General features: G+C 43.9%; 1 protein-coding gene across 6 annotated transcripts; it reads right to left on the reverse strand.

Moving 5' to 3' along the window:
* Positions 1 to 1,170: 1,170 nt before the first annotated feature.
* cd99l2 (CD99 molecule-like 2) lies at positions 1,171 to 26,997 on the reverse strand. 6 transcript variants are annotated; one of them, XM_042328146.1, is made up of 12 exons: positions 26,603 to 26,997; positions 18,650 to 18,712; positions 16,314 to 16,349; positions 14,142 to 14,216; positions 12,029 to 12,127; positions 10,322 to 10,402; positions 8,922 to 8,984; positions 7,096 to 7,167; positions 6,750 to 6,791; positions 6,510 to 6,629; positions 6,185 to 6,250; positions 1,171 to 1,932 (listed from the first exon to the last, which is right to left on the reverse strand). In XM_042328146.1, the coding sequence occupies exons 1-12, from the start codon at positions 26,658 to 26,660 to the stop codon at positions 1,805 to 1,807; spliced, it is 903 nt and encodes a 300-aa protein (XP_042184080.1). In that variant the 5' UTR covers positions 26,661 to 26,997; the 3' UTR covers positions 1,171 to 1,804. The 6 variants fall into 6 exon arrangements, with proteins under 6 accessions (XP_042184080.1, XP_042184079.1, XP_042184081.1 ...); XM_042328145.1 differs by having other exon boundaries at positions 16,314 to 16,352; positions 26,603 to 26,996; XM_042328147.1 differs by lacking the exon at positions 8,922 to 8,984 and having other exon boundaries at positions 16,314 to 16,352; positions 26,603 to 26,996.
* Positions 26,998 to 27,521: the final 524 nt, after the last annotated feature.

Below are 27,521 nucleotides of genomic sequence, written 5' to 3' on the forward strand. Positions count from 1 at the left end.
GCTCGCTGACGTGACACGCAACCGTTGGTTGATGCAATGCAGTCTGGGACGCAACCGTTACGTTACTTCAATATCAAGAAGTTTTAAGTTCGACTAGGCTTCGATTTCACATTTACTTCCCTTTCTCAATAAGACAAAACAGATACTAACTAGTCTTTATACATTGTGTATCTTCATCACATTCCCATGTTCCACACAAGTGGACTTAAAGGCTCCACTCCCAATATTCATACTAGCATACTACTTAGAATGCACGCCAAATTCACTGGTATCGTTCACTAAGCAGTACACTAGTGTGGCTATTGGAACAGAGCCTTTGAGTGTGCTCCAATGTCCATCCTAGCATACTACTTAGAATGCTAGGACCCAATACACGGGTTTGTTCCCTAAGTAGTATGCTAGTATGGATATTGGAAAAGAGCTTATATTCTCTTCAGTTTCTTAAAACAAACGCAAATCACATCATGGACATTTACGCAGCAGCTCTGGAGTAAGTAAGTCATTGAGTTCTTCAAATGAACATCGCTTCATAAAAAATAAAACATCATCCTAAAATCAACACTATAAAAGTGCTAGCCTGGTTCCCAGATCTGGTTGTGCTCTTATCAATTATATTTCTGTCATCGTCATGCAGTACATACGACTGCCATTACAATGAGTTGGCAAGAAAGCACAAACAGACTGACAACCAGGCTATAAAAATGCAGCTTCTAAACATTAACTTATGGAAGAAACCACTGCAAAACTGTTTCTTTAGGACAATAACATGAAGGTAGAAATGGTAGAAAAATCACATGAGGGGGATATATGTACTAGGGGGAATGGGGGGGATATATGTACTAGGGGGAAAATATGTACTAGGGGGAAATATGTACTAGGGGGAATGGGGGGGGATATATGTACTAGGGGGGAAAATATGTACTAGGGGGAAATATGTACTAGGGGGAATGGGGGATATATGTACTAGGGGGAATATATGTACTAGGGGGAAATGGGGGATATATGTACTAGGGGGAAATATGTACTAGGGGGAATGGGGGATATATGTACTAGAGGGGAATCATGGGGATATATGTACTAGGGGGAATGGGGGTTATATGTACTAGGGGGAATGGGGGGGTATATGTACTAGGGGGAATGGGGGGGTATATATGTACTAGGGGTGAATGGGGGGGGGTAATTATTTGGATTGGAGATTTTTGATTGGATAACAGAGTTAGGGGGAAAGTATGTGGGTTATACTATGTACCATACTATCTTTCAAGATATACCCAGATGAAAGCCTGGTCCAGGATCTGTATGTGCTTAAGTATAGCAAATCCTCTGACTATCATTGTTAAATAAAAACTGATCTAGGATTAGGCTACCATTCCTTCATAATCAAATTGTAAACAGGCATATTAGTGGTGTTTAAAACAGTTAAAATAAATTAAATGATATGTACACACAGTGTGGCGGGGGAAGGTCTACAGAGGTCGGCGAACCATAGTGATGTTACAATACCATTCCCACTCTAGAATGACATTAAGATTCTAGAATGACATGGAACTTGGTGGCGTCAACATGGCTGTCAGTGGAACTCTACATTTCAGACAGAGTTTGCTGATCACCATCTATCTACAATGCTTAAGGTATAACGGGGATGGAACTATCCTTCAAAAGTGGTGAGTGTGTGTTGGCGTATGAGGTGGGGGGGGGTATTCCCCAATGTGAGGGCGTGTAAGTGTGTGTTGTCACACCCTCTTCGTGTGTGTGCAGGTGTGTGTGTAGGTTGGGGGATGAGGCCGGACGGACGGGTGGGATATTAGACAGTGTTATCCTGACTAGGAGGCTCAGCGTTGGGGGATGAGGCCGGACGGACGGGTGGGATATTAGACAGTGTTATCCTGACTAGGAGGCTCAGCGTTGGGGGCTCCAGAAGAGTCTGTTGAACTGGAGACAGAGAGAGAGAGGAGAGGAGAGGGAGGAGAGGAGAGGAGAGGAGAGGAGAGGAGAGGAGAGGAGAGGAGAGGAGAGGAGAGGAGAGGAGAGGAGAGGAGAGGAGAGGAGAGGAGAGGAGAGGAGAGGAGAGGAGAGGAGAGAGATTAAACTGACAGTAATAAACCTGATCACACTTTCAACAAACTGCAACTTCTAAAGCTTCATAATGCCTTCATAAACCTTTTACAACTAGAATCAGCCTTATGACAATTTTCAATGGAAGGGAATTTCATCTACTCTAATCAAATCTACTTCATTTGAAGTAAAGGTCAAAAGGCTAAACATAGCCACAAAGACGACTTTTCCGTGAGGAGAGAGGTGTTGGTCGTGGAGGCGACTTTTCCGTGAGGAGAGAGGTGTTGGTCGTGGAGGCGACTTTTCCCGTGAGGAGAGAGGTGTTGGTCGTGGAGGCGACTTTTCCGTGAGGAGAGAGGTGTTGGTCGTGGAGGCGACTTTTCCGTGAGGAGAGAGGTGTTGGTCGTGGAGGCGACTTTTCCGTGAGGAGAGAGGTGTTGGTCGTGGAGGCGACTTTTCCGTGAGGAGAGAGGTGTTGGTCGTGGAGGCGACTTTTCCGTGAGGAGAGAGGTGTTGGTCGTGGAGGCGACTTTTCCGTGAGGAGAGAGGTGTTGGTCGTGGAGGCGACTTTTCCGTGAGGAGAGAGGTGTTGGTCGTGGAGGCGACTTTTCCGTGAGGAGAGAGGTGTTGGTCGTGGAGGCGACTTTTCCGTGAGGAGAGAGGTGTTGGTCGTGGAGGCGACTTTTCCGTGAGGAGAGAGGTGTTGGTCGTGGAGGCGACTTTTCCGTGAGGAGAGAGGTGTTGGTCGTGGAGGCGACTTTTCCGTGAGGAGAGAGGTGTTGGTCGTGGAGGCGACTTTTCCGTGAGGAGAGAGGTGTTGGTCGTGGAGGCGACTTTTCCGTGAGGAGAGAGGTGTTGGTCGTGGAGGCGACTTTTCCGTGAGGAGAGAGGTGTTGGTCGTGGAGGCGACTTTTCCGTGAGGAGAGAGGTGTTGGTCGTGGAGGCGACTTTTCCGTGAGGAGAGAGGTGTTGGTCGTGGAGGCGACTTTTCCGTGAGGAGAGAGGTGTTGGTCGTGGAGGCGACTTTTCCGTGAGGAGAGAGGTGTTGGTCGTGGAGGCGACTTTTCCGTGAGGAGAGAGGTGTTGGTCGTGGAGGCGACTTTTCCGTGAGGAGAGAGGTGTTGGTCGTGGAGGCGACTTTTCCGTGAGGAGAGAGGTGTTGGTCGTGGAGGCGACTTTTCCGTGAGGAGAGAGGTGTTGGTCGTGGAGGCGACTTTTCCGTGAGGAGAGAGGTGTTGGTCGTGGAGGCGACTTTTCCGTGAGGAGAGAGGTGTTGGTCGTGGAGACGACTTTTCCGTGAGGAGAGAGGTGTTGGTCGTGGAGACGACTTTTCCGTGAGGAGAGAGGTGTTGGTCGTGGAGACGACTTTTCCGTGAGGAGAGAGGTGTTGGTCGTGGAGACGACTTTTCCGTGAGGAGAGAGGTGTTGGTCGTGGAGACGACTTTTCCGTGAGGAGAGAGGTGTTGGTCGTGGAGATTACTTTTCCTCTTTTCTTCACCAAACATTAGTTCCTCCCCCTCTCCCACTTCCTTTCTTCCCGCACCTTCTCCCTCCCTCTTCTCTTTCTCCCACTCCATCCTGCTCTTCCCTCCCCCCTCTTCCTCTCACCTCTCATAGATCCCATTCCCTCCCTCTCTTCCCCCTCCTCTCTCCTTCTCCTCCTCTCTCTCTTTCCCTGACAGACCCCTTTAACTGGAGAGAATAATGTTTCATATTTCACTCCAACAACACTGCAGTGCCATCAATGCAGCAGAGAACAGACGTTCTCTACATTAATCTTCATCCAAACAGATCAAACAAATGACTTCATTATCTGAATCTCACACAGATAGGATAGCAGACCCTTCCCTTTTTACACATTTTGTTACGTTACAGCCTTGTTCTAAAATGGATTAAATAAATGTTTTTACTCAATCTACACATAATACCCCATAATGAAGAGGTGTTGGTCGTGGAGGCGACTTTTCCGTGAGGAGAGAGGTGTTGGTCGTGGAGGCGACTTTTCCGTGAGGAGAGAGGTGTTGGTCGTGGAGGCGACTTTTCCGTGAGGAGAGAGGTGTTGGTCGAGGAGAGAGGTGTTGGTCGTGGAGATTACTTTTCCTCTTTTCTTCACCAAACATTAGTTCCTCCCCCTCTCCCACTTCCTTTCTTCCCGCACCTTCTCCCTCCCTCTTCTCTTTCTCCCACTCCATCCTGCTCTTCCCTCCCCCCTCTTCCTCTCACCTCTCATAGATCCCATTCCCTCCCTCTCTTCCCCCTCCTCTCTCCTTCTCCTCCTCTCTCTCTTTCCCTGACAGACCCCTTTAACTGGAGAGAATAATGTTTCATATTTCACTCCAACAACACTGCAGTGCCATCAATGCAGCAGAGAACAGACGTTCTCTACATTAATCTTCATCCAAACAGATCAAACAAATGACTTCATTATCTGAATCTCACACAGATAGGATAGCAGACCCTTCCCTTTTTACACATTTTGTTACGTTACAGCCTTGTTCTAAAATGGATTAAATAAATGTTTTTACTCAATCTACACATAATACCCCATAATGAAAAAGCGAAAAGTTTTTTTTTTAAATGTTTGCAAATGAAAACAGAAATACCTTATGTGAATAACTATTCAGAACCTTTGCTATGAGACGCCACATTGAGCTCAGGTGCATCCTGTTTCCATTGATCATCCTTGAGATGTGTCGACAACTTGAATGGAGTCCACCTGTGGTAAATTCAATTGATTGGACATGATTTGGAAAGGCACACACCTGTCTGTATAAGGTCCCACAGTTGACAGTGCTTGTCAGAGCAAAAACCACGGTCGAAGGAATTGCCCGTAGAGCTCCGAGACAGGATTGTGTTGAGGAATAGATCTGGGGAAGGGTACCCAAACATTCATCCAGCATTGAAGGTCCCCAAGAACACAGTGGCCTCCACCAAGACTCTTCCTAGAGCTGGCCGCCCAGCCAAACTGAGCAATCAGGGGAGAAGGGCCTTGGTCAAGGAGGTGACCAAGAATTCGATGGTCACTCTGACAGAGCTCCAGAGTTCCTCTGTGGAGATGGGAGAACCTTCCAGAAGGACAACCATCTCTGCAGCACTCCACTAATCAGGCCTTTATGATAGAGCTGCCAGATGGAAGCCATTCCTCAGTAAAATGCACATGACAGCCCGCTTGGAGTTTGCCAAAAGGCACCTAAAGGACTCTCAGACCATGAGAAACAAGATTTTCTGGTCAAATGAAACCAAGACTGAACTATTCGTCCTGAATGCAAAACATCATGTCTGGAGGAAACCTGTCACCATCCCTATGGTGAAGCATGGTGGTGGCAGCATCATGCTGTGGGCATGTTTTTCAGATGCAGGGACTGGGAGACTAGTCGGGATCAAAGGAAAGATGAACAGAGCAATGTACAGTGAGATCCTTGATGAAAAGTTGCTCAAGAGCGCTCAGGATCTCAGTCTGGGGTGAAGGTTCACCTTTCAACAGGACAACTATCCTAAGCACACAGCCAAGACAACGCAGGAGTGGCTTCAGGACAAGTCTCTAAATGTCCTTGAGTGGCCCAGCCAGAGCCCGGACTTGAACCTGATCAAACATCTCTGGAGAGACCTGAAAATAGCTGTGCAGTGACGCTCCCCGTCCAACCTGACAGAGTTTGAAACGATCTGCAGAGAAGAATGGGAGAAAGTCCCTAAATACAGGTGTGCCAAGCTTGTAGTGTCATACCCAAGAAGACTTGAGGCTGTAATGACTGCCAAAGGTGCTTCAACTAAGTACTGAGTGAAGGGTCTGAATACTTATGTAAATGTGATACTTCAACAAACAAAATAACTATTTTTGCTTTGCCATTATGGGTTATTGTGATGCCATTATGGGTTATTGTGATGCCATTATGGGTTATTGTGATGGTATTATGGGTTATTGTGTTGTCATTATGTGTTATTGTGATGCCATTATGGGTTATTGTGATGCCATTATGGGTTATTGTGTGTAGATTAATGAGGGTGGAAAAACTATTGAATCCATTTTAGAATAAAGCTGTAACGTAACAAAATGTGGAAAAAGTCAAGGGGTCTGAATACTTTCCAAATTCACTGGAGATAGGACCTGTATGGGTGGTTTGGTGGTTACCTTGTGGTTCTGTGGCCACCACAGCATCTGGGTTATCAGTCTTCACCAGGTCTGCATTCAGGCTCTCTGTAACAGGACACAGCAGTCTGGTAAATCTGAGAATTTATCTAGATATGATTATCTGATTATAGATTATTGTAATCCCAGGTAATCATTACACTGTTATCAAAACTATATAGAATCATATCCACATTATACCACAAGATCTAGATCACAGATTACGTCAGATTACGTCAGATTACGTCAGATTACGTCAGATTACGTCAGATTACGTCAGATTACGTCAGATTACGTCAGATTACGTTAACCCCATCTGGCTTCTTACGCTGTATGCTGAAGCAGAGCTTCTTCTTCTGGTAGGAGACGTAGCTGGTGACCGCGCCAACCAGCGCCAAACCAATGGCACTGATGATCCCGGCGATGGTTCCGGTCTCAGCCATGGTGTCTGGAGCACAGAGGAACACAGAGGTGTAATCAATAATTGATAGCCAATAATCAATATTAGACACAGACCTTTGCCATGCATAACCTGTTGTTTCATAAAATATTGGTGTTGTCGTCATACCAAGGTTGTTGTCATCGGCGGCAGACTGGCCTCCGTGTCCACCTACAGGAATGATGCATGTCAGCTAGTCAGTTACATTCTATTATAATGTGCAATCAATGTAAATGCATTTAATAAAGGTCCCCGTGTCCTGATTGAAAATATTAACTACCTACCCAGATGTAAACACGGTTTACATATTTGTCCAACTAAAACAAGACATTTACCTTTAAGTAGGATTTAAACAGAGTGAGTATCTTCATTTAAAACAAGCAATGGTAAAGGTCTGAACTCAGAAGACTGTTCTCACGCTCTTTTATTATGTTTGTTTATCTAATCATTTCCCCTTTTTAAGATCATCCATTACCTTTGCCTTTGTCAGGGTTGTAGGGGTCGTCTTTCCCAACGTCAAGCAGATCATCATCTGAGAAAGATCCACCTAAGAGATATAGAATCAGCATTAACTGGCAACCCTAACCTGACACACCAGGCTCCAAGCCAGGGACGGCCCCCGCTCAAACACAGCCAACGTCCCCAATCTGCCAGGCTCCAAGCCAGGGGCGGCCCCCGCTCAAACACAGCCAACGTCCCCAATCTGCCAGGCTCCAAGCCAGGGACGGCCCCCGCTCAAACACAGCCAACGTCCCCAATCTGCCAGGCTCCAAGCCAGGGGCGGCCCCCGCTCAAACACAGCCAACGTCCCCAACCTGCCAGGCTCCAAGCCAGGGGCGGCCCCCGCTCAAACACAGCCAACGTCCCCAATCTGCCAGGCTCCAAGCCAGGGGCGGCCCCCGCTCAAACACAGCCAACGTCCCCAATCTGCCAGGCTCCAAGCCAGGGGCGGCCCCCGCTCAAACACAGCCAACGTCCCCAACCTGCCAGGCTCCAAGCCAAGGACGGCCCCGCTCAAACACAGCCAACGTCCCCAATCTGCCAGGCTCCAAGCCAGGGGCGGCCCCGCTCAAACACAGCCAACGTCCCCAACCTGCCAGGCTCCAAGCCAGGGGCGGCCCCCGCTCAAACACAGCCAACGTCCCCAACCTGCCAGGCTCCAAGCCAAGGACGGCCCCCGCTCAAACACAGCCAACGTCCCCAATCTGCCAGGCTCCAAGCCAAGGCAGGCCCCGCTCAAACACAGCCAACGTCCCCAATCTGCCAGGCTCCAAGCCAGGGACGGCCCCCGCTCAAACACAGCCAACGTCCCCAACCCTAACTTGACAGGCTCCAAACCAGGGACGGCCCCCGCTCAAACACAGCCAACGTCCCCAACCCTAACTTGACAGGCTCCAAGCCAGGGACGGCCCCCGCTCAAACACAGCCAACACCCCCAAAGTAGGGTCTCCAGAAAGAGGAGAAAGTTCAGTAGACGAGGGAGTCAGTCACAGTATATAGAGGACAAGCGCTGGTCTTCTAGTGTACAGATGAAATAAGGAGAAAGAGAAGGATCGGGGTTGCCAGATGTCATTCAGGAAGGAGAAAGAGAAGGATCAGGGTTGCCAGATGTCATTCAGGAAGGAGAAAGAGAAGGATCGGGGTTGCCAGATGTCATTCAGGAAGGAGAAAGAGAAGGATCGGGGTTGCCAGATGTCATTCAGGAAGGAGAAAGAGAAGGATCGGGGATGCCAGATGTCATTCAGGAAGGAGAAAGAGAAGGATCAGGGTTGCCAGATGTCATTCAGGAAGGAGAAAGAGAAGGATCAGGGTTGCCAGATGTCATTCAGGAAGGAGAAAGAGAAGGATCAGGGTTGCCTGATATTATCACCACATTAACAGGATAGAGTGAGGATATAGACCATCAGCTATGCTTTGTGCATAGTACACACGCAGTACACACGCAGTACACACACAGTACACACACAGTACACACAAAGTACACACACAGTACACCATGAGGCTGAGATGAGGCTGAAAATATTTATCTTTTAAAGCTTATTTCCTGCAATTCTACACATTTACACATAGATCAAATATAGAGTGATATAAAGAAGGACAGAGATTGGATATTAAAAGAGAGGGATGCTGTTAAATAGAACTAGGTATTATCCAAGAACAGAGCAGAAAGCGGGTCCCCAGCCCAGTAGACAGGCAGGTTAGGGTTGATTTGGGTAGGCCCAGTAGACAGGTATGGTTTAGTTTATCCAGGTTGACCAGGTAGGTTAGGGTCAGGTCAGGTAGGTCAGGCAGGGTTCTTACCCCCGTTCCCTCCTCTGTTGTTGGGGGCTCTGTCTCCCCTGCCTCCGCCTCCAATACCTTTATCTGACGAGACATGACACCACATCAACCCTCTGATACTAGGCTAATATAGTGTTACTATGATAATAACACACTACTACTACTGCAATATACAGACTATCAAACCAAAATACTATAATACCACTGTAGTATAAAGACTATCAAACCCTAATATACTAATACTATACCACCACTGTACTATAACACTACTGTGACTATAGTATACAGACTATCAAACCCTAATACTATATTACCATTCTACTCCTGTGACTGTAGTATACAGACTATCAAACCTAATACACTAATACTACAGCCTATTACTATGACTGCTATTCCTAGTATTTGCTACTCTACTACAACTAAAACTGCTACAGTTTTCTACACCAGCTATCTACTGCTGCTCCACTACAATATGTATACCATATCTACTGCTGCTCCACTACAATATGTATACCATATCTACTGCTGCTCCACTACAATATGTATACCATACCTACTGCTGCTCCACTACAATATGTATACCATAATACCTACTGCTGCTCCACTACAATATGTATACCATACCTACTGCTGCTCCACTACAATAGGTATACCATATCTACTGCTGCTCCACTACAATATGTATACCATACTGTATCTACTGCTGCTCCACTACAATATGTATAGCATAATACCTACTGCTGCTCCACTACAATATGTATACCATAATACCTACTGCTGCTCCACTACAATATGTATACCATAATACCTACTGCTGCTCCACTACAATATGTATACCATAATACCTACTGCTGCTCCACTACAATATGTATACCATAATACCTACTGCTGCTCCACTACAATATGTATACCATAAAACCTACTGCTGCTCCACTACAATATGTATACCATAATACCCACTGCTGCTCCACTACAATATGTATACCATAATACCTACTGCTGCTCCACTACAATATGTATACCATAATACCTACTGCTGCTCCACTACAATATGTATACCATAATACCTACTGCTGCTCCACTACAATATGTATACCATAATACCTACTGCTGCTCCACTACAATATGTATACCATATCTACTGCTGCTCCACTACAATATGTATACCATAATACCTACTGCTGCTCCACTACAATATGTATACCATAATACCTACTGCTGCTCCACTACAATATGTATACCATAATACCTACTGCTGCTCCACTACAATATGTATACCATAATACCTACTGCTGCTCCACTACAATATGTATACCACATCTACTGCAAACCCACACTTCTGAATGACATACTCTACACAAACAAAATAACAACAAAAGTAATTCATACATAAATAAATTATAACAAAAATAAACAATAACCTGCTTGTCCCTTGTTCTTGTCCTTCCCTCCAATGTCATTGTTGGGATCCAGAGCATCACTCAGGTCAAACTCATCAGAGGCTGCAGGGAGAGGTCACAGGTCAGAGGTCAAAGATCACGGGTAAAAGTTCAAATGAGAGTCGGGCAAAAAAGAAAATGGAATCTACAGTATATCTAACATGTCTCAACCAGGAGGAAAACCAAACAGCATAGTCACAATATACAGCATCTGTGAAGAGATACATTCTATACATGGTAACTTAATGTCTACAGCCCTCAAACTCAACTCTGGGCCTCTAAGACAGTTACAATGTATTTTTTCATTGTTCCCCTATAATCAGGGACTGATTTAGACCTGGGACACCAGGTGTGTGCAATTAATGATCAGGTAGAACAGAAAACCAGCAGGCTCCGGACCTCGTAGGGTCAGAGTTGAGTACCCCTGGTCTACAATATCAGTTTTCCATACATTGTACAGATCCATAGATACATACAGACAAATACGAACACAAAAGAAGATGAGACGTCACTGCTTTCACAGCTTCCAGTAGCCACACAGTCGAGAAAACATCTCCGAAACTAGAATGTGTGGAAGACATCCAGGAGCACTCACATCTACTCTATTTTGGTACTCAATAGATACTGAATGTCCAAAGGTCATTCAAAAGTCACACTGCCCATTTGTTGAATTCAAGAAAATGTCAGCATTCTGTGGCTAAAAAAAACAAACAACCCGAGATAATGAGATGCAAACACACAACACAACCCACACATACATACACGACACAACATGTGTGGCAACAAAGACAACAATATGTAAACAACATGGTGAGTGTACCTACAGAGTGTCTACAATAGCATGCTACACAGGATGTCGTTGACGCAGGCAAGATATCACTACAATGTGTGTGAATGTCTATACGTGGACCGTGTCCCAATAATCTTCACCGGCTTCCTTTCCTCATCTCCTCCATTATAACCAATAGGAGTTGTCATCTGTCCAGTCCAATCAGATCATTGGTCATGAGAGAAAGCAGATACCAGGAACAAGGAAGCTAGTTTAGATCAGAGTCATACAATAGAGAGAGTTTGGCAAACTAGTCTCCATGTTGGTTCTAAACATTCCATGACATTAACCTTCTAATCTCCTTTCTAATTTGAACACATGGAACATCTGGTGTCAAAATGGCCACCAATAAAAATGATACAATCTCAAACTGAGTTTTCCAAACTCTATACCTCTGTTTTAGATTGAAGGGACATAACATTGTCTTCTGACAGGAGGCGTACGTCACTCCAACCCAGCGCTAGTCCTTTGACCAGCAGCGCAGATGGGTGACCAACTACATGATGGAGGGGGGCATATATCGATATTGATAGGCAGCATCTGACATGGCACCCTATTACCCACATAGGAAGTAGTGCACTATGGGCCCTGGTCAAAAGTAGTGCACTACGTAGGGAATAGTGGTGCCATTTGGGACACAACCCAGACTTGACAAACAACAGGACGGTGGTTCTAATTGGGGAATGGGGATGGTTCGTTAACAGACCTGTGTTCAAGTACTACTCAAAATCATTTCAATTACTTTATCTGTGCTCGATTGAGCTTGCCTGGCACTCTAGGCAGGCTACAGAAAAAGCTCAACTTGAACATTTCTAATATTATTTGAATCCAGGTCTGTTCGTTAAGCGAGCAGTACCAACCGGGCTGGGGCTTCGGTGGGGTATGGGGACCCTTGGTGGCGAGGGGGAGCAGAACAGGGCGAAGGCTGGGCCCAAAGTCAAAATCAGCCTGGAACTCATCTGTTAGTGTAGTGAGTGCTCAGGGGTTAGTATAGCCTGGTTAACATTCCAGTCTGGTTTAACCAGGCTAGGCTTAATGCTAGGCTTACGGCTAGATTCAATCTGGAGCGCGGAAGATTAGGCAATAGCGTAATTGAAATTGAATGGCAATGTTCCTGCTTTCGCGGTGACTGCATTCAAAGTTAAGGCTGCAGATGATGGCTCAATCTTAAATTACTTTTACATTTCAATTGAGGTATAATGTGGATCTTCCACGCTTTGGATTATATCTAGAGTAGTAGTGTTACTACAAATTGTGTACAGGTCTGTTAGTGTAGTGATCGCTCTAGTAGGGTTAATGGAGTCACATACAGCACTGTAGTAGAGGTGCTTGTGAGGTTTAGGGCGCGCGCGCGCACACACACACACACACACACACACACACACACACACACACACACACACACACACACACACAGAGAGAGAGAGAATAGTAGGTTGACTGCAATCTACATTCAAGTTAAAACCACAACATAGACAAGGTTTTCAAGGGCAAGACTGACCAACCAAATAAGGGACAACTTGATTCACACGAGAGGTACAGACATACATGTGTTGATGGAACCATGGTGGCCCAGCAGTGGTTCTCAAAAGGGTGTTCGTGTCGTGATCCATCTTAAGCATCGTCTAGACTATGTTGTCAAATAGTTTACCCATCAACTAGGTAAAAGGCTGTTCCATCCAAGTCAAACCTCAGACTGCATTTAACATAATCATTATCTATTGACAAGCACTGACTGTAAACTAGGTCTGTCTACGGTAGCCATTTTATTGCGAAGTACATCCCCTGCCGTCTCTATAGCCTACCTGTGAGCCACTTTGGGTAAAAGACTCTTCTAAACAAGAGACTAAATTAATGCTGGATTAGTAGAGTAGCAGTCTTAGTATGTTAGCTAGTAGTAGTGTATAGTAGCAGTCTTAGTATGGTAGCTAGTAGTATTATAGAGTAGCAGTCTAGGTATGTTAGCTAGTATTATACAGTAGCAATCTTAGTATGGTAGCTAGTAGTATTATAGAGTAGCAGTCTTAGTATGGTAGCTAGTAGTATTATAGAGTAGCAGTCTTAGTATGTTAGCTAGTAGTATTATAGAGTAGCAGTCTTAGTATGTTAGCTAGTAGTATTATAGTGTAGCAGTCAGTGTGGTCTTAGTCTTAGTATGGTAGTAGTATAGAGTAGCAGTCTTAGTATGTTAGCTAGTATTATAGAGTAGCAGTCGTAGTATGTTAGCTAGTAGTATTATAGAGTAGCAGTCTTAGTATGGTAGTTGGTATTATAGAATAGCAGTCTTAGTATGGTAGCTAATAGTATTATAGAGTAGCAGTCGTAGTGTGTAGCTAGTATTATAGAGTAGCAGTCTTAGTATTGTAGCTAGTAGTATTATAGTGTAGCAGTCTTAGTATGGTCTTAGTATGGTAGTAGTATAGAGTAGCAGTCTTAGTATGTTAGCTAGTATTATAGAGTAGCAGTCTTAGTATGTTAGCTAGTAGTATTATAGTGTAGCAGTCAGTGTGGTCTTAGTCTGGTAGTATTATAGAGTAGCAGTCTTAGTATGTTAGCAAGTAGTATATAGTTGCAGACATAACTGTAGTAAGTAGGCATTTCTCCATTCACATGTTAAGTGTGATGGTCTGATTAGAAAGCCTGTATGTTATGGTGGTTTCTTCCTCATGTGTCCTCTGGTTTGGGCTTGAGCCGAGCCTTGGTGGCTGTGGCTTTAGGAGGACCCTTATGAGGTGTGTGTGTGATCTTACGTGGTTTGGGCTTGAGCCGAGCCTTGGTGGCTGTGGCTTTAGGAGGACCCTTATGAGGTGTGTGTGATCTTACGTGGTTTGGGCTTGAGCCGAGCCTTAGTGGCTGTGGCTTTAGGAGGACCCTTATGAGGTGTGTGTGTGATCTTACGTGGTTTGGGCTTGAGCCGAGCCTTAGTGGCTGTGGCTTTAGGAGGACCCTTATGAGGTGTGTGTGTGATCTTACGTGGCTTGGGCTTGTGTGACGGGGCCTTAGTGGCTGGGGCTTTAGGAGGAGCCTTGGTGGGGGTGATTTCCTCATCTTCTCCAAAGACGGCACACGAGGAACGTCATCACAATGGCACATGAGGAACATCATCACAATGGCACATGAGGAACGTCATCACAATAGCTGAGGTCAGTACAGTCAAACCAGGGTTAGATTCAATCCAGACCGCGGAATATCCGCGTTATAGTGCGATTGACATTGAAAGATAATGTTCCCGCATTCGAAGAGACAGAGTTTGGGGGTAAACGCTGCATATGTCGGCTCAATCGGAAGTTACCTTTTAAAGGTCATGAACAGTCAAACAGTCAATGTTTTTTATTAAATTGGATGATATTTTATTATATTGTTATGTTTCCCAGCAAGAAAACCAACTCAATATTAGCAAGGTGTTCTTAATGTTTTGTACACTCAGTGTATGTTTCCCCTTTCATATGTGTCTGGTGTTAGCTAGTTACTGACTAGCTAGGTCTTCATCTGTGTCTGGTGTTAGCTAGTTACTGACTAGCTAGGTCTTCATCTGTGTCTGGTGTTAGCTAGTTACTGACTAGCTAGGTCTTCATCTGTGTCTGGTGTTAGCTAGTTACTGACTAGCTAGGTCTTCATCTGTGTCTGGTGTTAGCTAGTTACTGACTAGCTAGGTCTTCATCTGTGTCTGGTGTTAGCTAGTTACTGGCTAGCTAGGTCTTCGTCTGTGTCTGGTGTTAGCTAGTTACTGGCTAGCTAGGTCTTCGTCTGTGTCTGGTGTTAGCTAGTTACTGGCTAGCTAGGTCTTCGTCTGTGTCTGGTGTTAGCTAATTACTAGCTAGCTAGGTCTTCGTCTGTGTCTGGTGTTAGCTAGTTACTGACTAGATAGGTCTTCATCTGTGTCTGGTGTTAGCTAGTTACTGACTAGATAGGTCTTCATCTGTGTCTGGTGTTAGCTAGTTACTGACTAGATAAGTCTTCATCTGTGTCTGGTGTTAGCTAGTTACTGACTAGCTAGGTCTTCATCTGTGTCTGGTGTTAGCTAGTTACTGACTAGCTAGGTCTTCAGCCAGCATGGAACAACACATCAATCAGCACTGCTGTGAACAGCATCACAAGAGACATGCCAAACAGGAAATGTCTAAATAAAATTGACATTGACCAAATATTATGAATTAATATAAGCTCCCCACCCACTCCGCCTGTCTTTTAAAACTTCCTGATAGTTTTCCTCAGATTTTGAGCATTTCTATCCAAAACAAATATTATGGGTGATATTATTGTGATATTATTATGGACAATTTTACATGGAAATCAGAATGACTGTCCGAGACCTTTAAAATGTCAAGCACCCTGCCACGGTCCGGATTGAATCTAGGCCATAACATTTTATTTATTTAACCTTTATTTAACTAGGCATCCCAGTTAAGAACAAATTCTTATTTACAATGACGGCCCGGACGACGCTGGCCCAATTGTGCGCCGCCCTATGGGACACCCAATCACGGCCGGTTGTGATACAGCCTGGAATCTAACCAGGGTCTGTAGTGATGCCTCTAGATGCACTGAGATGCAATGCCTTAGACCACTGCGCCAATGCCTAATACCTGCTTAGGAGATTAGTATGATTTACCAGCTTTGTGCTTAAGCATGTGCTAAGAAGGCCTATAGAGCATAGCTACAGTAGAGAATAAAAAGTAAGCCTATACACAGTCTCTGAATTATGCTGATTAAAAGGGGAAATCCAAGGCACCAGTGGAGGCTGCTGAGGGGAGAACGGCTCATAATAATGTCCGGAGCGCAGCCAATGGACTGGCATCAGATACCTGAAAACCATGTGTGTGATGTATTTGGTACCATTCCACCCATTCCGCTCCAGTCATTACCACGAGCCCATCCTCCCCAATTAAGGTGCTACCAGCCTCCTGTGGCTTGTACTAACGTTAGAACCTTAGATATAATCAATAATAGAAAATACACTACATCTTTATTAGTAGTCTTTCATGTGGTCAATACCTGATTAAATACCTGCCGGGTTAATAGATGTAAATAAATGAGGACCCTTGTGCTTACTCATGTGAGCACAGTTGCTACAGCACAGGCAGATATAATCAATAGCAGAGAAAGTCTATATTCAGACTGATCTGTGAATCTGGGATCGTTTACCTGCTCCTGCCCCTTCTACTGGTTTGGGGGTGGCTGCTGCTGAGAGAAGAGAAGCAATGAGAGAAGAAGAGAAGAGAACAAGAAAAGAACAGAAGAAGATTAGAGATGGAGAAGAACGTCATCATACAGAATGTAGCTACATCAATACACAGTCAAAATGATGATATTAATTCATATAAAACATGCAGTCAGACAGTGCATTGAAGCTACAATCAGCAATTGGTACCTCAATTTAGATTTTATTTTTTGCAAATGGACGACTTCATAGCCAGCGCATACAAACGTATTGTTAGAAAAATGTCATACAGAATATAGCTACATCCACACAGTCAGAATGTACCTAAATTAGTAGTCAGTAGACTTCATACTCAGGGACCAGAAATACATTGTTAGATAATGGCATACAAGTGCCTTCAGAAAGTATTCCCCTTGTTGTACTCAGGATGCATATTTTAGAATATTTTTATTTTTATTATTATTGTACAGGCTTCCTTCTTTTCACTCTGTCAATTAGGTTAGTATTGTGGAGTAACTACAATGTTGTTGATCCACGCTCAGTTATCTCCGATCAGAACCATTCAACTCTGTAAGTGTTTTAAAGTCACCATTGGCCTCAGGGTGAAATCCCTGAGTGGTTTCTTTCCTCTCCAGCAAGAGAGTTAGGAAGGACACCTGTATCTTTGGCTGCGGTTTAAACTTGTAAAAAAAGACACACCCTCGTCCACATAGCCTCGCCTTGTGCCCTTGTGGGAATCCCGTCACCATCTTGGCGGGCGGTCCAAATGATTAGCCAAGCAGGGGAAGTTTGCGACGTAAGCCCCTCAGCCCTCGTTTTTAGTCGGCTTTGCGAGTGTGCAATAATGTTCACTCCGGGGCCTGAAACTCCCCATAATTCGCGACGATTGTACATCCGCTAAGAAAAGTCAGCGAAAACTTAAAAACAACATCAATGGATTAGTCAACATAAAAGTGTAAGTAAAAACAAATGCAGATAAGTTAGAAATTGTGCTACTAATGCACATGACGGCACAAACATGTCTTGTAAAAAGTAAATATGTTTCTTTTGGAAATTGTAGAAATAAATAAAAATTCCTTCTTCAGAAGTTCCAGCTAGGCAGGCTAACATTAGTTAGCTAATTAATTAGTTATCTATCATACAGTAGGCATATTTTAATATTTATATAGTTAATATAAGTAGACATGCACTCATAATTGACTGTAGCGTATATAAAGCACCCACAAGCTACTGGTGGCTGAAAACACAATCATCGCGGGATGAACGAATGGCGAATTTCAGGCCAAGGGTGGTCCATTTAAAAATCATTCCTTCCTCCCTCGCCCTGCAAGTGTATAGTCGACAGACGTCATGATACGTTAACAGAAGTGTCCACTTAATTTGAGGGCTGAGGGGATAGGGGGTGTGTTTTAACTGTTTAGGCTACAGCCTTTGTAGTGACTGGGTGTAATTGATACACCATCCAAAGTGGAATTAGTAACTTCACCCTGCTCAAAGGGATGTTCAATGTCTTCTTTTTTGTTTTTACCCATCTACCAACAGGTTTTATTTATTAGGGATCCCCATTGGCCAACGTCTTACTGAGGTCGGAAACATAATGGAAAAGACAGACAAAAAAAAGTAACAATTTACATACATTTAAAAACATGGACATTTACTGTGTGTGTGTGTGCATCTATCAGTTACACATACGTCAGTACATACACACAATAAGTACGTCACACGGGGGAGTTTTTTGAAACCAGATTTGCTGCTCTCTTGCTCTATATAAGATGGAAGGGAGTTCCATGCACTTTTTATTGGGGCATTGGAAGACCTCCCTGGTCTTTGTGGTTGAGTCTGTGTTTGAAAGTCAGTGCTTGACTGAGGGACCTTACAGATAATTGTATGTGTGGGGTACAGAGATGAGGTAGTCATTCATAAATCATGTTAAACACTATTATTGCAGACAGAGTGTGTCCATGCAACTAATGTGACTTGACTCAAGACATTTCCGCTTTTCATTCATGTAAAAAAAAAAAAAAAAAAAAAAAAAACACAATTCCACTTTGACATTACAGGGTATTGTGTGCAGACCAGTAACAAAAACAATTGCAATTTAATCCATTTTAAATTCAGGCTGTAAAAAATAGGAAAAAGCTAACGGGTGTGAATACATTCTGAAGGCACTGTACATGAATCCATCGTCCATGAATCCATGGTAGTGATGTATGATTTCATAGACATAAAGCATCCAGACTGTATTGTAGATACTGCAGTAGTAAATCTGAAGTCTATGAATATTGTGTATTTTACAGTCAGACTCTCTTTCTGTACTTACTTGCTATAGAGACGTCATCCAAGGCATCAGACAGGTCAAAGCCATCTGAATTCTGGGACAGAGCTGAAGAGAGGGAGGGCAAGAAGAAGACAGGGAATGAGGCAGGGGGAGGAGAGAAACAGGGAGGAGTTGAGGGTTTTTACACAATGCAGTGCAGAGAAAAGGACAGGAACTTTGCTCTAGTCAGTCCACATTTCTCTTACCTCCATCCGAGATTATGCAGCTATATGTACATCCATACTACATTATATCTGGAACACACACACTAATGGAGCATCCGTTTATCAAACAGCTGTGCAGTAACGTTATGCACAGCTCTTCGATTTTCAGTGCGGTCAAACAGACCTGGGTTCAAATACTATTTTAAATCATGTCAAATGCTGTAGCCGAGCTTGTCTGACACAATGGAACCATATGACCATAGGTCTGCTGCCAATCAACCCTTCTTCATTCCTTACCATGATCAACGTTCCAGTGTAGTGACGAATGCAGTGGTTTCTGTCATATCTCGATGGCAACAAAGACTCCTTGCATTCCTCAAACACATGGAACAGAAGAGCTATTGTGTCCATACAGCAACACGTCTCTTTTTAAAGTTTCTCCTCACAATTAGTGATAATCATGAATCTAAAGACCTATAAGGGGTATTTTCCCCTCCAATGAAATAATTCAGCCTCATCATTATGTAGATAACACCTGCATACTCTCATTATCATTATGTAGATGACACCTCCATACTCTCATTATCATTATGTAGATGACACCTGCATACTCTCATTATCATTATGTAGATGAAACCTGCATACTCTCATTATCATTATGTAGATAACACCTCCATACTCTCATTATCATTATGTAGATGACACCTGCATACTCTCATTATCATTATGTAGATGAAACCTGCATACTCTCATTATCATTATGTAGATAACACCTCCATACTCTCATTATCATTATGTAGATAACACCTCCATACTCTCATTATCATTATGTAGATAAAACCTGCATACTCTCATTATCATTATGTAGATAACACCTCCATACTCTCATTATCATTATGTAGATAACACCTCCATACATTCATTATCATTATGTAGATGAAACCTGCATAGCCTCATTACCATTATGTAGATAACACCTCCATACTCTCATTATCATTATGTAGATAACACCTCCATACTTTCATTATCATTATGTAGATGAAACCTGCATAGCCTCATTACCTACACACTGATCTAAGGCCAGTTTAGCATCCTCCTTCACCCCCCTCCCCCGATAAGACAAATTAATTACATATTTAGGATTAGAGGATCAGCTTTTGATCATCATTATGTATCAGACCCCCATCTAAATAGTCAGAACAATGACATGTATCAGACCCCCCCATCTAAAGTCAGAACAATGACATGTATCAGACCCCCATCAGTCAGAACAATGACATGTATCAGACCCCCATCAGTCAGAACAATGACATGTATCAGACCCCCCATCTAAATAGTCAGAACAATGACATGTATCAGACCCCCCATCTAAATAGTCAGAACAATGACATGTATCAGACCCCCAGCTAAATAGTCTGAACAATGACATGTATCAGACCCCCATCTAAATAGTCTGAACAATGACATGTATCAGACCCCCATCTAAATAGTCTGAACAATGACATGCATCAGACCCCCCATCTAAATAGTCTGAACAATGACATGTATCAGACCCCCATCTAAATAGTCTGAACAATGACATGTATCAGACCCCCCCCATCTAAATAGTCTGAACAATGACATGTATCAGACCCCCCCCATCTAAATAGTCTGAACAATGACATGTATCAGACCCCCCCCATCTAAATAGTCTGAACAATGACATGTATCAGACCCCCCATCTAAATAGTCTGAACAATGACATGTATCAGACCCCCCCATCTAAATAGTCTGAACAATGACATGTATCAGACCCCCCCATCTAAATAGTCTGAACAATGACATGTATCAGACCCCCCCATCTAAATAGTCTGAACAATGACATGTATCAGACCCCCCATCTAAATAGTCTGAACAATGACATGTATCAGACCCCCATCTAAATAGTCTGAACAATGACATGTATCAGACCCCCATCTAAATAGTCTGAACAATGACATGTATCAGACCCCCATCTAAATAGTCTGAACAATGACATGTATCAGACCCCCATCTAAATAGTCAGAACAATGACATGTATCAGACCCCCATCTAAATAGTCAGAACAATGACATGTATCAGACCCCCCATCTAAATAGTCTGAACAATAACATGTATCAGACCCCCCATCTAAATAGTCTGAACAATGACATGTATCAGACCCCCCATCTAAATAGTCTGAACAATGACATGTATCAGACACCCCCATCTAAATAGTCTGAACAATGACATGTATCAGACACCCCCATCTAAATAGTCTGAACAATGACATGTATCAGACCCCCCCATCTAAATAGTCTGAACAATGACATGTATCAGACCCCCCATCTAAATAGTCTGAACAATGACATGTATCAGACCCCCATCTAAATAGTCTGAACAATGACATGTATCAGACCCCCCATCTAAATAGTCTGAACAATGACATGTATCAGACCCCCATCTAAAGTCAGAACAATGACATGTATCAGACCCCCCCCATCTAAATAGTCAGAACAGTGACATGTATCGGACCCCCCCCATCTAAATAGTCAGAACAGTGACATGTATCGGACCCCCCCATCTAAATAGTCAGAACTAGAGGACGACTGATTATGATTTTTCAACGCCGACACCGATTATTGGAGGACCAAAAAAAGCCGATACCGAATCAGTATCGGACGATTTAAAAAATATATAATGACAATTACAACAATACTGAATGAACACTTATTTTAACTTAATATAATACATCAATAAAATCAATTTAGCCTCAAATAAATAATGAAGCATGTTCAATTTGGTTTAAATAATGCAAAAACAAAGTGTTGGAGAAGTAAAAGTGCAATATGTGCCATGTAAGAAAGCTAACGTTTAAGTTCCTTGCTCAGAACATGAGAACATATGAAAGCTGGTGGTTCCTTTTAACATGAGTCTTCAATATTCACAGGTAAGAAGTTTTAGGTTGTAGTTATTATAGGAATTATAGGATTATTTCTCTCTATACCATTTGTATTTCATATACCTTTGACTATTGGATGTTCTTATAGGCACTTTAGTATTGCCAGTGTAACAGTATAGCTTCCGTCCCTCTCCTCGCTCCTACCTGGGCTCGAACCAGGAACACAGCGACAACAGCCACACTCGAAGTAGCGTTACCCATGCAGAGCAAGTCGAACAACTACTCCAAGTTTCAGAACGAGTAACGTTTGAAACGCTATTAGCGCACACCCCACTAACTAGATAGCATCGGTTACACCAGCCTAATCTCGGGAGTTGATAGGCTTGAAGTCATAAACAGCGCAAGTCTTGAAGAGGTGATTCAGAGCCCGCAACACTCAGGGAGAAGGGCACAATGGCCACTGGCTGCAAAAGGCGTGGATTGTTTTCGCGTGCATTTTGGCTGCACAAAGGGGGTGCCGCTGGGAAATATGAAGCATTATCAAGTGCTTCTCAAATTGTGAATGAGAGACTGATGAAGTGTGAAGCCTGCGCAAAACACTAAGCAGAGCTCATGCCTTTCAAGCGACTTTTTTCAAATCATCATTAGAGTCACATCATGCAGCCTTACAATGTATTAAACATCAAAACCTATAGCCCAACGTTTATTGAACAACTAAAGTTACATTAATAACTCTAAATTAAGCATATAGGAGTACCTATTTCTTTGTTAAACGCTCAACACAGAATAGCCGCATGTGCGCAATCCCTTAAATTGTTTGAGGAAATATCCTTTCTATTTTATTCTGCTTTTTCAATTGAATTTGTCATAAAATAATGCCTTGGGAATTCTAAGCAAATCTGGTCTGCTAAATGAACTAGTGTAGCCCACAGCCATATGGCATAGCCAGATCAGGACCTAACATAAGGACAACTCACAGTATGCTACTCTGTTATTCTGAAATAGACTACATTTTCTTCCTATCATTCTTCTTTAGACCTGTCTAAAATAAATAATGGATTTATTGGGATGGTGTAGGCTATATTACATGTATCTATTGGGATGGTGTAGGCTATATGACATGGATTTATTGGGATGGTGTAGGCTATATTACATGTATCTATTGGGATGGTGTAGGCTATATGACATGGATTTATTGGGAAGGTGTAGGCTATATGACATGGATTTATTGGGAAGGTGTAGGCTATATGACATGGATTTATTGGGAAGGTGTAGGCTATATGACATGGATTTATTGGGATGGTGTAGGCTATATGACATGGATTTATTGGGAAGGTGTAGGCTATATGACATGGATTTATTGGGAAGGTGTAGGCTATATGACTTGTATTTATTGGGAAGGTGTAGGCTGTATTACATGGATTTATTGGGATGGTGTAGGCTATATGACATGGATTTATTGGGAAGGTGTAGGCTGTATTACATGTATCTATTGGGATGGTGTAGGCTATATGACATGGATTTATTGGGAAGGTGTAGGCTATATGACATGGATTTATTGGGAAGGTGTAGGCTGTATTACATGTATCTATTGGGATGGTGTAGGCTATATGACATGGATTTATTGGGAAGGTGTAGGCTATATGACTTGTATTTATTGGGAAGGTGTAGGCTATATGACATGGATTTATTGGGAAGGTGTAGGCTATATGACATGGATTTAGATCTGCATCAGTGGCTGTGTAGAAGCCAGGAGATGGTAAACGCCTTTATGTTAATTAACGGTTAATTACCGTGAGACCAACAGTTATCTGCTTGACAATCACCAGCTGATGAAATGTCATGACAGCCACAGCCCTAGTCACAGCTCCTTCTAACACACACACTCACAGGCGCATACAAGCTAGATCATGTACACACACACACACACACACACACACACACATGTCCTGTCCAAACCCCCTGTAAGACATGGCTGTTTTGTGAAGGTTTTGCAGGCCAGCCAGGGCCACCACTACCACACCCTGGTCAATGAAGCTTCACTATAATGTTATTACTATAGTTATTGATATTCTGTTTGCTATCATTATTGATATTACCATTGCTTTATTTCGCCTGGTATAACTATTGCTATGCAGCCTGTCCCCATGCACCCAGCCCGCCCCCATGCACCCAGCCCGCCCCCATGCACCCATCCCGCCCCCATGCACCCAGCCCGCACCCATGCACCCAGCCCGCACCCATGCACCCAGCCCGCACCCATGCACCCAGCCCGCACCCATGTATATTCGCTCCTTCCTCCCCTACAGAATATAGGGGAAACAGCCCTTTGTCTCTCTGTCACATGATGGCCCAAGAACCAACCATGTGACTTCTGATCACCAGTGAGTGAGGTTCCTTTTCCACATGTATAGATCTTACTTTTTAAATTACTTTCTACACCAAAGGAGTAAATTAGCTAGATATAACTCATCATGTCAATATTGAATTCCCAATATGAACAGTCATCTCTATAGAGACTGTATAGAGGGCTCCTGCATGGATCCTCAGCTGTTGTGCATCAAAGAGAATAAATAATCACATTCCTCTGTTCAATGACTGGGGACTGATCTCATTACACTTCGTTAAGGGTGTGGCAGGGTGTAATGTAACCCAAAAGCTTGTACGCTGCACACACACACACACACACACCCCTCATCCCCTTTCCCAAAGAAAAGACTGCAGCTGAGGCTTCACCCCTCTTCTTCCCTCCCTCGCCCCCTCCTTTTCTGCCCTCTCCCCTCTTTCCCCCTCATTTCCTCTCTCTCTCCCCCTTCTTTACCTGCCTTTAACCCCCCTCTCCCTTCTCCCCCTCCTTTCATCCCTCTCCCTCCCTTGTATCCCCCCTCCGTTTATCGACCTCTCCCCCTTCTCCCCCTCCTTTTCTCTACAATTGTTTCCTCCCTCTCCCCCTTCTTTCCTCCCTCTCCCCCTCTATTCCTCCCTCTCCCCCTTCTTTCCTCCCTGTCCCCCTCTATTCCTCCCTCTCCCCCTCTATTCCTCCCTCTCCCCCTCTATTCCTCCCTGTCCCCCTCTATTCCTCACTCTCCCCTTCTATTCCTCCCTCTCCCCCTTCTTTCCTCCCTGTCCCCCTCTATTCCTCCCTCTCCCCCTCTATTCCTCCCTCTCCCCCTCTATTCCTCCCTGTCCCCCTCTATTCCTCACTCTCCCCCTTCTATTCCTCCCTCTCCCCCTTCTTTCCTCCCTGTCCCCCTCTATTCCTCCCTCTCCCCCTTATTTCCTCCCTGTCACCCCTCTATTCCTCCCTGTCCCCCTCTATTCCTCCCTCTCCCTCCTTTTCCTCCCTCTCCCTCCTCTTCTCTACAAATGTCTCCTCCCTCTCCCCCTTCTTTCCTCCCTGCCCCCTCTATTTATCCTTATCCCCCTCCTGTCCTCCTTCTCCCCCTCCCTCACCCTTTTCCTCCCTGCCTCCTTTCCATCCCTCTCCCTCCCTTTCCTCCCCCTCCTTTCCTCCCCTCTCCCCCATCCTTTCCTCCCAGTCCTTTTCCTCCCCCTCTCCCCTCCTTTTCATCCTCCCTCTCTCCCCTCTTTTCCTCCCCCTCCTTTCCATCACTCTCTCCTCCATTCCCTCATCTCAAAATCCAAACCCCTCCAGCTAAAATTTGCCAAGTATGCACTAATCTATGGGCGGTGTCAGGGCCGACAGACTGAACTTTAAACATGCTTTCACGTCATTGAAGGAGTAATAATGTGAACAAAACAGAATAACAGAATAGGGACTCAACATGTCCTCATTGTCTTACAATGACACGCTCGGTGTGTGTGTGTGTGACGGGAGGAAACAGGCACCCTGGAGGTTTGAACCTGCACTTGCCATGATAGAGAGAACGGAAGAGTGATCCTTTGAAGAGAAAGAAATAAAGACTCAACTCACTGAACCAAACCTCATAATCTCACCAATTCAGTCAATCACAACCATACTATTTTATGTGTATAGTCTAAGTGAGCCACAACAAATTAAAACCATAGGCTGTAAATTATTTTGAGACAATTATCATCAGTAGTCTAGCTTATTTGCATATCTCTTTAATTCATGCTGATTATTTGTGATAAACAAAGATTACTTTACCTGTTTAAATACATGTATATAATCCCAAAATAACACCAATCCTTTATCAAATCGCTATTATAATATCTGTCTCTGCCATGGGATGTATCTCTGTTACCATGATGTCCTGTGTGGCTCAGTTGGCAGCTCACTTGCGACGCCAGGGTTGTGGGTTCGATTCCCATGGGGGACTACAATGAACGAAAGTATGAAAATGGATGCAGTCACTACTGGAAAATCGCTCGTCTGCTGAAATGTACAAATAATCTACCTGCACTGATATGTGACTAGACTGCATAGACATTAGCCTCTCGGAGAACGTTTTTTTTGTCCCACACTTCTATATATAACGTTTTGTCTGGTATCATTAGAATTCACATCAGTAGGCTAAATGTGTGATAGAAAGAGATCCATTTAAATTGTGGAATCGAACATGTGGGAGATCAGTTCGCAACCAGACTGGCTGGTCAATATGACTAGGTTCAAACGTGACACATGTGGGCTACTTATTGGTATGACTGGGTTCGGTAGTTAAGTTAAAACATATGTATTACCGCGACGTGTTATGTAGACGTAATAGGTATCCATTGTAATCGATGCAGCGGCTTGCTGCCGCAAGTGTACCGTTATTCGGTGTAGAATAAAGGAATACCGCTAAAACACACACAATAGACCGAGGAAACAAAAAACTGATGAACTCGGCAATGGCGTGAACAGCAACAAAGAAGAAAGAGAAAGAGAGGCCTTTGAATTGAATTGAGAGAGGGGTTGGGCAAAACGCTTACCTTTCACAGTTAGCAGCGAAACCACTAGAAAGAGCGACCACGCCGAACATTTCTTCATGTTTGAGATTTGTCGTTCCGGTGTTGTATCGAGACTGGTTCTGAAGCGAGAGATAAAATAACGTTACACTGTATCGATAAATCGATGTATCTTCTTATCTCGCTGCCTGCTTGCTATAATGTAGCGAATTGTTGGGCGTTGAGCCGCTTGAAAGCCTATTTTGATCCTAAAAAAATATTTGTTTGGCGGCGCCTGTGCGACAGTGGCGAACAGTTGGCTGCAACTGAACGGAAAGTCTGCAGTGAGAATGAGAGTAGTGCCGCTGTGCGCATGTGGAGAAACGAGAGAGCGGTCGGTAGGCGCAGCAGGTACAGCGAGAATCACATTACAGTGGCGGTGTAGGGCGGTTCCTCTCCGTTTTTACAGAGGCAGACAGACAGACACAGACAGACAGACAGAATGGTGATTTAGTGAGGGTGTGAAGGCTAATAGACAATGCATGATGTTGAACTTTCATTAGCCTACAGCTATTACACAGACAGGCAGGCAGACAGAATGGTGATGATTGTAATAGTTATATCCCGTTCCATAATCTCTATGATGAATAATACGGTTTTACCATATTGGCCTCTAGGCTTTAAAAGGTTTAATACAATGCATGATGTACAAGTTCAATATACATTTTAGTCATTTAGCTGACGCTGGTATCAAGAGCAATTAGGGCCAAGTGCCTTGCTCATGGGCACATAGACTGATTTTTTCACCTAGATGGCTCGTGGATTCAAACCAGCAACCTTTCAGTTATTGTCCCAATGCTCTTAATCGCTGGGCTACCTGCCACCCCATTACACTTACCCTACAGCTACAGACTACAGCTGCTTAGCCAGAGGCGTCGGGTGATGGGGAGGGGATAACCTCAGA

The sequence above is a fragment of the Oncorhynchus tshawytscha genome, linkage group LG10, assembly GCF_018296145.1.
Source record: "Oncorhynchus tshawytscha isolate Ot180627B linkage group LG10, Otsh_v2.0, whole genome shotgun sequence".
Lineage (NCBI taxonomy): Eukaryota > Metazoa > Chordata > Actinopteri > Salmoniformes > Salmonidae > Oncorhynchus > Oncorhynchus tshawytscha.